The 14,140-nt window shown below is 31.1% G+C and overlaps 1 protein-coding gene and 1 pseudogene across 2 annotated transcripts; one reads left to right on the top strand and one right to left on the bottom strand.

Moving 5' to 3' along the window:
• Positions 1-309: 309 nt before the first annotated feature.
• On the top strand, positions 310-6,674 carry LOC139778539 (uncharacterized). 2 transcript variants are annotated; one of them, XM_071716501.1, is made up of 13 exons: positions 310-593; positions 734-995; positions 1,755-1,982; positions 2,388-2,501; positions 2,620-2,697; positions 2,785-2,868; positions 2,950-3,126; positions 3,534-3,647; positions 4,838-4,921; positions 5,003-5,113; positions 5,780-6,018; positions 6,093-6,261; positions 6,371-6,674. In XM_071716501.1, exons 2-13 carry the CDS (start codon positions 734-736, stop codon positions 6,526-6,528), a joined length of 1,818 nt encoding a protein of 605 aa, XP_071572602.1. In that variant the 5' UTR covers positions 310-593; the 3' UTR covers positions 6,529-6,674. The 2 variants fall into 2 exon arrangements, with proteins under 2 accessions (XP_071572602.1, XP_071572603.1); XM_071716502.1 differs by having other exon boundaries at positions 311-593; positions 2,391-2,501.
• Positions 6,675-9,835: 3,161 nt separating this feature from the next.
• LOC139778554 (fatty acyl-CoA reductase wat-like) lies at positions 9,836-11,260 on the bottom strand (annotated as a pseudogene).
• Between the last annotated feature and the right edge of the window lie 2,880 nt (positions 11,261-14,140).

Here is a 14,140-nt window from a genome sequence, read left to right as displayed (position 1 = left end):
CGATTCGGCTGAAACTTCACAATTTTGTGTATTTTGGGGCGTAAAACATGAATCTATAAGTTAAAATTGTCGCTCTCAATTAGGAAAGAAGTTATTAAGTACTAAAATTGACAGTTGCGTAGTTAGGATGTCTGTCATACCGATATGATGGTGCAACCTATCCTATAATAGTCTGCAATGGCGCCTTACTTTAATTATTTGCTATTATTTGACTTTGTGTTTATTATACTTTGTATTTATATAGACTTTTCAACCCGGGTGGAAATGTGTCTGGGCGATCCAAGTTTCTATTTTGGGCCCCGTGGGGAATGTCGTGACACGCCCGTATCGGAAATCTAGCCAGGCGCTGCCCGCTGCCTAGTATTTCATCTAGGCGCTAGACAGTCGCTCGCTTGTCTACAAGAGGACACGTCGCGACGCGTCGACCAGTTTGCCGCGAACTGTCTCAATATCTGAAAGTTGAAAGATCATATTTGTTTTTCGTCTTAACTGGCCACGCGAATTCCGAGCACGGAAACAAGGGCTATCCAAAAAATAAGTTTTTTGTCTTCATAACATCGCTTTTGGGCGGCATCAACATTCACTCGAATAAGGTACGCATTTAATTGTACACGGGAGAATAGAATAGCCTTTCGTTTACTCGGTTTCTGTTTCGGTCTTAATTACACAACAATTATAATACAGATTAATACAGATTAATATAGCTAGAATAACCTAACCTTATTATTTGCAGATGAGTTCTGACGAAAACGAGGATCTCTGCGACTATCAGATCGTAGAGTTCGTTACTCGAGGACGTCCAGGTGTCAGAAAAATAGACCTTGTTCCAACAAAGTGGATTGAATACGACGTTAAAAAAGGGAAGCTTGTGACAAAATTTAAGCCACCTCCATACGAGGAACAAGATTTTAAAATTATCACAGATTTGGCCAAAAAATTGGCAGATGCGCCGAATGATTGGGTCACGTACGGCATCAAAGTCAGAGCACGAGCCAGTAAGTTTAGAATAAAGTCAAATATATTTTATTATATATTTGATTTTTTTGTCACATTTATTTAAACTATCTACGTCTGAGAAAGTACAAAGGGTTCATTAGCAGCGAAGGAAAGTTAAATTAAAAAAATATTCATCGTATGGCACACTCCTTTGCTACGCACAAAAATTAATTTCTTGCATCTTTTTCTGGGGTACATAGTTCAAATACATACTTTTACACTGGATTTAATATTGAATTATATACTAACAATAAGTGAAACTTATTACACCATCCAATATTTTTTATGTGTTGAAGTCTTTTATGTAAGAGCTTACAATTAGATAAGGTTCATATTTTTTTTTCTAAAAGAGGTGCTCTCTAGACTGAGTTTTTAAAATTTCTTATCTCAATTGTATTATAAATGATAAAACGATTATTAACAAAAAGTAATTTTGAAAAAGATTTTTTATTATTAAAAAATAATATTTTTAACTATATTCTTTGAAGTTAGAATCGAATAAAAAATTTAAAAGACTCAGTTTCAAGTTTTATTTCCTTCTTTGAAGAAAATTATCCCAAATTGGTGCCAATCGATCTACCGATTGAATGTGATTCTATTTTACCAGGGATATTAATGTTTTTTATCATTATTAATCAAAATTCTTCAATAATTTGTCATTTAAGTGCATTATTTAATATAGCCTGTGAAGGATGAGCCTCTTTATACGTACATATCATTTGATGAAATATTAAAACAGATATCTATTTTAATTGTAGAGACGTATACTGATGGATGTGCAAAACTGAAGTCTCTGGAAAGTCAGCTTTATGCTTTCACAGATAGTGGAGCAGATCCGGAAAAAGTAGCTGCAAATATTGAGGAATCACTTAAAACGCAAACACTGAAACAACAAGTGCAAAATTTAAAGGCCACTATGAGTGCAGTAACTCCAATACCCGAGAAACCCAAAAGAAATACATCGCGCCCCACAGGAAAGAAAAGACGTAAATTTTCATTTATTTAAGCACAAGAATGGATTTTAAAAATATTTCAGCTCTAAATAGAAACGATTTTATGTAAATGTTTTATAGTTTGCTTTAAATGATATATCCTACAGCTGTTTTTATTATAAAAAATCCTGCTTCGCTTGGGTGTTTTATAAAAAACAGAACAATTCAGATCTGAATATTTTTATTAAATCAAACTTGCTTGCATGCATGTAATCGTTTTTCTGCATTTCAGTTTTGCTTTTGAAATAATAATTTTCATAATTTATTTGTATACTTTAAATAGAAGTTTTATTTGACAAAATATTTGTTTGCAATCACATTTAATTATAAAAATTATATATTAAAATTAAATATATATTAATAATGTATGAATTCTTTATATTGTTTTATTTGAACCAGCAGTTTCCGACCGAAGTGCTAGAAAGGACGTAAAAGTAACTACTTCATCAAAGCAGCAAGTTTCACAGAAGGATAGACAGTTAATGTGTTCCAGGCATCGTTTTTTCTCATCATGTAAGATTTTTTTGCATAATAATTTAATTACATATCTTTATTTCTTAAGATCCAATTAAACAGTATTTATAACTATTATATAATAAAACTTTGACTTTGTTATGTAATATTTTTAAAGCATCAAGTTCAGCTGAGGATTCGATTTGTGATGAGGCAGAAAAGCATACATCCAATATTTTTTTACAAACTGAAAAGGGTATTTCATAATAAATAATTGAAATCTTAAATACATTATAAATTTTTTAAAAGAATAGTGTTTATTATGACTTTCTTTATATTTCAGATATTGGCTTACAGTCGCAATTACAATTGCCTAATGATAATCTACACGATTCAACAAAAAAAGATGAATTTAATAATAATACGAGTAGGCAACATACGACTTTCATATGTACAAATCTGTATAAAATTATGAATTTTATTCATTATCATTTTTGCATATATTTAGGCGAAGTCATTCCGAAAATAAAACATACAACTATGACGATTCAGAAGTTGGTTGGAACAGCAAAAGAAGCAACAGACGCAACGGAGCGTTCGAAATCCTTAAGCACTATGAGTGCAGTATCTCCAATACCCGAGAAATCCAAAAGAAATACATCGCGCCCCACAGGAAAGAAAAGACGTAAATTTTCATTTGTTTAAACACAATTAAGAATGGATTTTAAAAATATTTCAGCTCTAAATAGAAACAATTTTATGTAAATGTTTTATATTTAATTGCTTTAAATGATATATCCTACAGCTGTTTTTATTATAAAAAATCCTGTTTCACTTGGTGTTTTATAAAAAACAGAACAATTCAGATCTGAATATATTTATTAAATCAAACTTGCTTGCATGTAATCATTTTTCTGTATTTCAGTTTTACTTTTGAAATAATAATTTCCATAATTTATTTGTATACTTTAAATAGAAGTTTTATTTGACAAAATATTTGCTTGCAATCACATTTAATTATAACAATTACATATTAAAATTAAATATATATTAATAATGTATGAATTCTTTATATTGTTTCATGTGAACTAGCCTTTTCCGACCAAAGTGCTAGAAAGGATGTAAAAGTAACTACTTCATCAAAGCAGCAAGTTTCACAGAAAGATAGACAGTTAATGTGTTCCGGGCATCGTATTTTCTCATCATGTAAGATTTTTTTGCATAATAATTTAATTACATATCTTTATTTCTTAAGATCCAATTAAACAGTATTTATAACTATTATATAATAAAACTTTGACTTTGTTATGTAATATTTTTAAAGCATCAAGTTCAGCTGAGGATTCGATTTGTGATGAGGCAGAAAAGCATACATCCAATAATTTTTTATAAACTGAAAAGGGTATTTCATAATAAATAATTGAAATCTTAAATAGGGGAGACCAGGGCCTAACCGTCAGTTTTTTTTCGGTGCCGATTTTTAACAAGAAAATAAATAATTTTAGTTAAATGTGGTATACCACTGTAAAGAGTGAACCTTTAGCTACAAAATGTATATAGGAAATTTTTATCTACGTCGCTTTGTTTAATCGGTATAGAGCAAAAACGACAACGGTGGAAAAATTGAAATCTCAAAAATGCTGGGGTTTAACCGTCACACTGCATTTTCAATACATATACGTACATCTAATCCTGAAAAATAATAGGATACATCTTAATAATTGTTTTTTAAGAGAAAAATATAAAAATTTATTTAAAATTTTTGTGCGAAACATTATTAAAAAATAGTTACGAGGGTTCCTCTTTCCGCAGAAGTCACTCGCCCGACTTGTTTCACTCCTCGACGTCCGATGACTCTATTCGGTGTCTGAACGGTTGTAATTCCCGTCTCATCCATATTCCATATGCAGTGAGCCTGGAAATGCCCGGAAATGCCTTGGAAATGCACCCGGACTGCTTACTGACGGATTAACCCCAAACACAAGTTTCAGGTTTGATCGCCCACGAAATATTAGACATCAACGATAATGAAAAAACTACACTGGATTCGTGTTTAGCATGCATTACTCTTTATAATCACGTACCTCGAGATTTGGAGAGCAAATATTATTGCAGATATTACAAAATTTCCACGCGCAGAAAATGTAATTTTCACCTTCCGAAAACACGTTTGCCCTCGTAAAAATCATAACACGGCAGGTAACCTGCCGAAACTCCGTTGGTCACATGGGTACCATAAGCAGCGTTTACAATGTTAATAGCGAGTTCGCACAATATACAGGTTCCGAGATATTTGATTTGACGGTTCAACCCCGGCGACGGTTAGGCCCCTGTCTCCCCTACATTATGAATTTTTTAAAAGAATAGTGTTTATTATGACTTTCTTTATATTTCAGATATTGGCTTACAGTCGCAATTACAATTGCCTAATGATAATCTACACGATTCAACAAAAAAAGATGAATTTAATAATAATACGAGTAAGCAACATACGATTTTTATACGTACAAATCTGTATAAAATTATGAATTTTATACATTATTTTTTTTGCATATATTTAGGCGAAGTCATTCCGAAAATAAAACATACAACTATGACGATTCAGAAGTTTGTTGGAACAGCACAAGAAGCAACAGACGCAACAAAGCGTTCGAAATCCTTAAGCAAAAGTCGTACGTAGAACCTTTAATATTACGAAAACGCGCGCGAGCAAGCTTTTCATTTATTGTTAACTTTTAAATAATAAATATTACTTTTATTTATTTTATATAGTAGAATTTTATAACAATAATAAATGTTTAAAAATAACCTCGACCTACTCTGTAGTATATACTGAATGAGTGAGATTGGAATATTTTATTTTTTATCTTGATACACATGACAATTTGTTAATATTGACTAATTAAAAACTGTATTTTTGTATAAATAAATCAACAATTAATTTAATATCTTTAGGAGTATATGGACCTAATCAACAACTTTGTTCAGATTATAATAACTTAAAATTTGCATCAGTATGCACTTTTAAACTAACAAATCTGTTCATTCGCAATTATGTTCTATTGCAAATTTTTAATTACAGAAACTAAGTACAATAAAAATAAAAAATGTTTAAGAAATTAATCATCAAGCTCTATTCAAAACAATATTTTTTATTATTGTTATGTCTTACGTGTTCTCTGAAGTGTACTTTTAAGTATATTGAGCTAATCAAATTTACGAAAAATATTTAACATTTTTTGGAAGCTATTTGTGTTTGGCTTTAAATGATATTATTTGTATAATATTAATTTCATTTAATAGATATGTTTGATATTTATGATATTTATGCATTCCAGAGTTTCTACTTATCATGAACTGCATTCAAGGGATTTCCGTGAATGTGAATGAAATAATGAAGAACCAACGTGAAATGAGAGACTTGTTCGAAGCATCCGGAGTGATTAAAGACGGCATTGGCGCAAATAATCAATCATTTACTGATAAATATAATATCTCCTTTCCAATGCGTACAAAAGACGATTTAAGTGCATTTCAAGAAATGTTAAAAACCAACGACATTTGCCGTCGCGATTTTGTAAGTTTTTTGTTACTTTTAATTTTATTACTTATTTTTCTATACATTTTTTCTATATATTTTTTAATGTTTAGAAGGCTTTCTTATATTTTTTTGTCGATCGACAATTGAATATTAGTAAAAGTGTCACAAACATAATGAAAAAATTAGTGACAAGGGAGCTTGCATTAATATGTACAGCACAAAAGAAAATTGATGCCAAAATTGTCCTAAAAGACACTCCGATCTGCGACTGCATTATTGGTAAGAAAATACAACTTTTCTCTATATTACTATTATTAAGAATTATTCTATGTTAATTTAGAGATAAAGAGTTTTATACATAATAATTGATATATTATATGTTGTATAGATGTTGTTGTAAACATTATTGAGAAGCATGGAAAATGTATTACCCAAAAGGAAATATATTCAGCTATAGGCATTACTTTAACGAACGCTAAGGACTGGGATGGTCATCGGTTACATCGATCAAAGAAAGCCAGAAATGACGATCAGATCAACCCTTAAATGATTATAATATTAAATATAATTCATTTCTTCTTTGTAACTGAGATTACTATATATATATATATATATATATATATATATATCTAACTCGTTGTAACTGAGATATTAAATTACATATATTTAAAATATATATTTAAAGTTTACAATCGTCTTACAAGGAAACCTCGCGAAGTGTCAAATTCTGACTTTAATATAACTTTGTGTACATACAGATTATGTAAATAGATGAATTTAGAAAATAGGAGTTGGTGCCAATAAAAGGTTTTAAGGGGTGAAACCACCCCTGTCTGAATGTACACAAAGTTATATTAAAATCAGAATTTGACACTTTGCAAGGTTCCCTTGTTAGTATTTATTTAGTAATTTTAAATCTAACTAAGTTATCCTAGTCTTACCCTATCTCTTTCTACATAGCGGCTAGACAGATTTAATGTCTTGGGGCAACATTGCTCCGCGAGCCAGGGCCTAGATAGTTTTCCAATATTGGAGCTGGCCATTATTGCCGTTACCACCCAGTACAACCCCAGGCTAGCCTTCTATCATAGCGCCCACATTAACTCGTGGAAAACTAGCCGGAGCCCATACAGCGCCAGGTTGTAATTTCCACCCGGGAATATACCAATTATTTTCTGCTTTAAAAAAAGCATAAACTCTATATTTCTATTATCTTTTTTAATCATTCAAATAGTACATAATTAAAGTAAGGTGCCACACTATCATAGGACAGGTTACCCTTATACTGCACTATTACTGTAATTTCATGCACTTTTACGTCACTACGCATGAATCATGATCATGTGCATCTGCATCATATCGGTATGACTGACATTCTAACTACGCAACTGTCAATTTTAGTACTTAATAACTTTTTTCCTAATTGAGAGCGACAATTCTAACTTATAGATTCATGTTTTACGCACCAAAATACACAAAATTATCAAGTTTTAGCCAAATCGGTGAGAAAGCCCCTCTCTTTCATAATTACCTCAAGCAAATATCAATGTATATTAAAAAAGACATTTTAAAAATTTTTATTTTCGAACTTTGTTTTCACAGAAGGAAATATTAACTTTTTTCCGTTCACATCTAACAAACTATCGGTTTTGTTATTCTGTTAATTTATTATTTTGTTTAAAGTATAATATTAATACAAGTGTGTCTTTACTCATAAAAAAGCCGTGTAAGAGATTTTATTGTTCACATTTTTCCGCGATGTTGATGCGAGACGACATCACAGACGCGCGCTTCGTGCACGCTATTTATAGCTTTATTACCTCTTTGATACACATAAAACTGTCAAAATAAGGTTGCGGTGATAAATGCTCACGAAGTCAGCGCAATGAGAGGACCAATTAGCATCGCGGAAACACACAGCTTTTTTATGAACGGAAAATGTTTACACAAACTATTTTCATGTAGACAATACCCTAACAAAATAATTCACAAAATTGCGTTACCTAACTCAACTCAAGTGATACGTATTTCAAAAAAAGATAATAATAAAGGCTCACAAGATTAGAAATCAATCGAAGAAAATGGAGCGTTGAGCCGTAACAAGGTGTTGGTGTTCATATATTCTATATTTAAGTAAAGAAGTAACGAATTACAATGTATATAATATACATATACATCTATTCCAACTTGATAAACTGCGCGCCGACTATTTGTCGGACTTGAAACACAGCTTACAGTTTTTTAAATAATTAAGGGGATGCTGGAGACAGGTCTGTTTTACCGCGATATTTTCAGACACACAAATCTTTTGATTGATTTCGCCGAATTAAAAATTTTTTGTCCAGAATTAAAGTATGGACGATAACGAAGACTGCAGACACCAATTGCGTATAAAAAACGAAAAGACATTAGAAAATTACAGTTTTATTTTTGATTCTGCGGTCGACTCATGACAACATTTGCTGCATATAGAAATTTTAGACTGTGTACGTATACAAAAACCTTGCAGCAGTCACGGAAATACAATAAAGAAGAATCCTGTGCTTGCAGAAATGAGCTGAGAGCTTTAGTATAAGAGAAAAGCATGCATTTAAAAATTTCATATGCACATGTTACGCGTCTCCCCGAATTCAGCCAAAAACATACGGATCAGTATAACGGGTAGCCCTAGAGCAGGCGCTCTGTATGTATGTGTAAGAATCAGTGAGCACTTCTTTATCAACGCTGATCGAGTACGCCTGCGGCTCCAGCATCCCCTTAAATCGCGTCGATTTAATTCCGGGGAGGGAAGGGTATTAATGTTCCAACGATAGCAAGTTTATACTTGCACATTTTTTTTATTCTGATAAGCTTTATTACGACTAATATCTGTTATACTATTACTAATATTTTTCTAATTCTGTATCACGTTGCATTTTGGTACTCAAGTCAACTTTAACCTTTAAAGACTATACCTCAAGTCTCAACCGCTTGAGACTTTAAAAATTGATGTTTTTGGACAATTTTTATTAATTATTGGCAACTTTTTCCAATTCTGTTATATTCTTCAGTCTTTTCTACCCTTATTTCATATATAATTCTTTAAACTTTGGTTGATTAGACCAAACTTTATAAGGCTTCTATTATGTATGTACGGATTCTCCGAAATTTCAAACGTCTGTAACTCAAGAACTGATTAACCAAATCTTAAAAAATTATATATAAAATAGGGGTAGAAAAGACTGAAGAATATAAAATAGAATTAAAAATAGACCGATATCTCAAATATTGAGAAAGTTACAGCGTAAAACACATTTTTCTGAAAAATGAAAACCCCTCTAAAATCCATACCGTTTGATGGATTTTAAGAAAATTAGAGGAGAACATACTTTCTATGATATTTCTATTTGTGTGCAAAATTTCAGCCCGGTATCTAAAAAATTGTAGAAATAGATGCATGTACAAAAATCCGTACACACACACACACACACACATATACATACATACATACTTTCGGACATTTTCTACTAATGTGATTTCTCGATATTTTGGAACATTCTAAACTTATTTCCATCAAAATCTCGAAAAAAAATTTTTTTATGTCACACGTGCATGGAAAGTGACACATTCCGCACGCGACGCGTGCGGGATGGACCACTTTCCACGCACTTGCAACATAAAATAGGGTGTGCAACACGTGCGTGAAGTTGAAAATTCCCGTGTGCGGTGACCGCACTCGCCTTCGGCTCGTGCGTCAACTCCGCACCCGTGAATTTTCATCTTCCAGCACTTGTTGCACAATATACTATTACCATCACAAAGCTTTCTCTATGAGGAACCAAAAGAATAATATGTGTAAAGAAATGTGTAAAAATTATGTAAATATTTTTGTAAATATAATCCAGATGATCCAAATGACAGCAAAGCTAAATAGAGTTTTGAAGGTTTCGTGTATCTAGTAAAGTCTGAAATTTATAATTTTATTGTTTAATAAAAATTGAAATAAAATTAAGATAAAATTAACCGAATATTAGAAGACATTTTTTAAGTCCATTCTATAATATCGTAGAAGTATGCTGTAAGACATAAGCAGTAAAAATTGACCAACCACGGTCGATTAGTCTCGAACTGTAAAAATTCCATTAGTCAATAACTTACTGTTTACGTCTTACTGCATACTCTTACTATTGTAGATGAGTCTTTACTGTTTATGTCTAATACGACTAATTTCTAAACTACTGTTATCTTCGTTGAGTATAAAAAAGCGTATGCCTTTGTAATGGTTAACAAAACAATTCACCCAGTCAAATTTCTTTATGTAAAATTTGAATAATTGCTGATCCTGCTCATTGTCACAGGAATAACTCCATCGCCTTGTAATAAAGAGTGCCATTTCGTAGGATCTATTATGAATCTTTTTATATAATTTAAACATTCTAAAAGACATATAAGTTTTTATAATCTTTTGTTTTACACAACTTTGTTTTTAAGCACCCATTTATATTTCTGTAATACCTCGGACGATTATTCATGCAAATGCTTATTGTGTACATCGGCGCATGATTATTTATTATTTCGATTTATGAAGAAACATTAAAGCAAGTAAAGCCGGAAGCAAGTGACCGAGCCAAGTGCAAATTCTAAATAGTATTTTTCGTTGTAATATTATTACAAAGGGCCATCATTGAGCTTTGAGTAAGGGATATGTCTTCGTTATGTCGGCGATTTTATAGAACCATTCACCTATAGTAGGCGCGTCAGCCGGCGGTACGAAATTATAAATTAACATGTCTTTGTCTTTCCTGATACAAAATAAAACTATTTAAAGATATTTGAGTCGTATGTAATGTTTCTTCATTAATCAAAATGATAAATAATCATGCGCCGATGTACACAATGTGTAAATACGTCAATATGTTTATTTTAATATTAACTCTGATACCATGTATTTTCAAATCAGCCCTATATATTGTGCTATATTGAAATAGTTTCACTGTATATCTAATACAGCAAATAATTGCAACTATAATTTAAAAATAATTATTTTTATTGTTATTAGATATACACGTGGAGCGGATAAGAGTGATATAATATAGTGATATAATAGAAGATATAAATATAGTATATCTGAATAATTTATTGGTAATAGCTTTGCTCGTAAAAAAGAGATTTTGCGTCATGGCGATTGTATCTATAATAATCGCCTGAATTGAATAAAGACATCCCACGCGCTTGCAATTAAAGCGTTTCCGGTGAGGTCAACGGGGACAAAATTTATAGGGATGTAAGAATATTGCATAGCATGAATCTTTGAAAACCACTCAATATAGACACCGTTACCTCTATTTCCCCTAAGAAATTGTTGTTTCATTCGACGAGCGGTTCATTAGCGGTAGATGTAACTGAAAAATATGTTTATTATTATTTTTTACTAATCCGCAGAAATTATTTGCGCACAAATATAACTATTATCACTTTTTTTTTTACTATCGCAAAATATTATTTTTACGAATTATGCTTACATTAATTTATTTAATGTGTATTAAAAATACGTAGATATATTATGATAATATACATCTTATTCAGATTTAATCTTGATATTCTGAATAATCTAAATTATTTACCTTATATGTTAAAATATTCTATCATTTTCCGACAAACCTAAGTTTTTGAATTCGAGATTACCTATGATTGGCACGACTTTTTTACGGAAATTATATTGTTTTGCCATGGAGATATTGAGATATCGGAGCTATCCTTTTTCTATATTAGAAAATCAGAATGTGTCAAATAGTAGAAAATCTTGTAACATAAATTTATAAACAGCGATTAATTTGTACGGGCCAATGACAGATAATACCAAGAAATACACATACTCTGACATATTTTTCTTCATTGAAACATGATAAATGGAACAGTTCGCCATAGTTTTAAAATTTGGATGGCTTAATTATGTCAGGGGCAATATAAAATATGCTAACATTCTGATGGTTCTTGACAATAAATCTTTTCTTCACAAATTGATAGATAAAGTCAACACTATTTTTCTCTCCTACGGATATTCTTCCAACATAGGGATATCGACTACAACTCTCGCAATATAAAGATTAAGGGTCGATTCAGACACAGCCGTGCCGTACCCGTACCGTATCCGTATCGTTAACATTAGACAAGGATGGAGACAATAGGAATCCTTGTCTAATGTTTCTGTCCCATGTGTCTGAATCGACCTTAATAATGAGATGTCATACTTTCACTCTGAAAGAAGACAAAAAATATGGAGAATAATAATCCTTGCTTTTGTAGTATATGCTAAAATGCATTGTAACATCATGTATTTATAATTATAGCTGTAAGATTATATAATTAGATTAGATTAATTATATAATCTAAATTTATCCTGCTCCCATTCACATAGCTAGTACTGACATTATTATTAAATAGTCTGAATGTATATTATTATTAAATATTAAATAATTGATTACTCTAAAGAAAATTACAGTTTTATAATATAGAAAAATGTTTTTTTATAAATCGGAAATATTGCGAGCTCTGTGTTCTTCTACCACGCGTGGCACACGTACACGAGCACAAAGAAAAACACAAAAAAATTACAAAATTTAGATCGCTCAAATTCGCCACAATCAAGTAGGTACGCTTAATTTTTATAAGTAAGGTCCATTCCACAATAGCCGTATATAAGAGTAGATGTAAAACGCAAGCACTGTAAGCAATAAGCTATTGACTAATAAAATTTGTATAATCCAAGAATAATCGAATGTAGTTGATCAATTTTTACTGCTTACGTCTTACCGCATACTACTTACGTCTATCGTAGAACGGACTTGAGATTTTCCGAAATGTATTATTTATCTTATTTAGAAAAAAATGTATTTTTTATTTTATTTTCCAATATACGTTGTAGTGTGTTTCACCACGTCGGAGAAGAACATACGGCATACATACGTGCTTATTACACGAGCACCAAAGAAAAAAGATTGCAGAATTTAAATTGCTTACGTTCTCTACACTTACGCTTCTAAGTGACTAACATTTTTTAAAATGTATTTTTTATCTTATTTAATATATCTTTTATCTCATTGTTTGATATAGTGATCTAACAATCGAACAAAGGATATATGGCATTTTTAATATAAAATATAATATTTAATAATATTTAATATAAAATAATATTCGACGCTGACTGGCAAAAAAGATTTATTCGTATATCTGTATTGTTTATTTTTATGCGATAGCTTTATACTCACCAAAATAAGCAAGTATAAGAAAGAAAGAAGCGCCAGAGTCAGAGGATCACCACTACCCTGTTCGATCATCGATGTCAAGCAACAAGGCGCCGGTATACTACTTGGATGGGTGACCGGCTGAGAGAGTGGATTTCTTCGGACAAATGCGCGGCGGCTATACGCACATGGCTTAATATATTTTTTTTGTTCCGATAACAAAATATTTCATTTTTCACATATCAACAAATAGTTTTTGCGTCAGTAACAAAATTTTGTTTGCTAATACAAAACATTTTTCTCAGTGTAAAATGTATTTGAAATATCTCTGAAGTGTTTCTGCAATATTTCGTAGATATATTTCAGAAATATTTCAGAAATATTGCCGAAATCTTTCAGCAAAGTTGCATTTGAAATAATTGTGCCGATTGAAACATTGCAGAAATGTTGCAGAAACGGTCGTGAAATATTTCTGAAATATTGATGAAAGGTGTAATATTTCAAATGGAATTTTGCAGAAATGTTTCTGAAATATTACATGCCGAGTGGGAAATAGTCCTTTATCGTATGAAGAAACATTAACAAAATTAGAAGAGCATTTACTTCATAAAACACGGAAGTAATAAAGAATTTTGGTAAAATTCAACGAGTTTGTTTATTTAACAAAAAACTATTAAAATCGTAACTTTTTATCTTTATCCTTATTTTTAATAAATTTAACTTAACAAGTAGACGTATGATTGGACCTGTCAAATTTAGTTTTTTGTTTAAACTAAACACAGTGACGAAAATAGTAACGATTCGTTACTTTTTGAGTAACGGTAACTAGTTAAAAATATAAGTTTTCCAACTAAAAATGAAAGGTATATTACTAATAATTCAAAAAATTTTTGTAATTCCAATAATATCAAAGTAAAGAGTGACAAGCGTATGAA

This window comes from Temnothorax nylanderi, unplaced genomic scaffold, assembly GCF_030848795.1.
Source record: "Temnothorax nylanderi isolate EJ_2023f unplaced genomic scaffold, tnyl_v1.0 TNYL_tig0187_pilon, whole genome shotgun sequence".
Taxonomy (NCBI): domain Eukaryota; kingdom Metazoa; phylum Arthropoda; class Insecta; order Hymenoptera; family Formicidae; genus Temnothorax; species Temnothorax nylanderi.
The sequence above is the reverse complement of the archived record's forward strand: the minus strand, read 5'-3'. Positions and strand labels throughout refer to the sequence as shown.

Excerpts from the sequence above, each read along its gene's own strand:
- LOC139778539 (XM_071716501.1), top strand. The coding sequence starts at position 734 with ATGAGTTCTGACGAAAACGAGGATCTCTGCGACTATCAGATCGTAGAG. Across the intron at positions 996-1,754 it reads CAAAGTCAGAGCACGAGCCA|AGACGTATACTGATGGATGT; the intron begins GTAAGTTTAGAA and ends TTTTAATTGTAG. Across the intron at positions 4,922-5,002 it reads TGAATTTAATAATAATACGA|GCGAAGTCATTCCGAAAATA; the intron begins GTAAGCAACATA and ends GCATATATTTAG.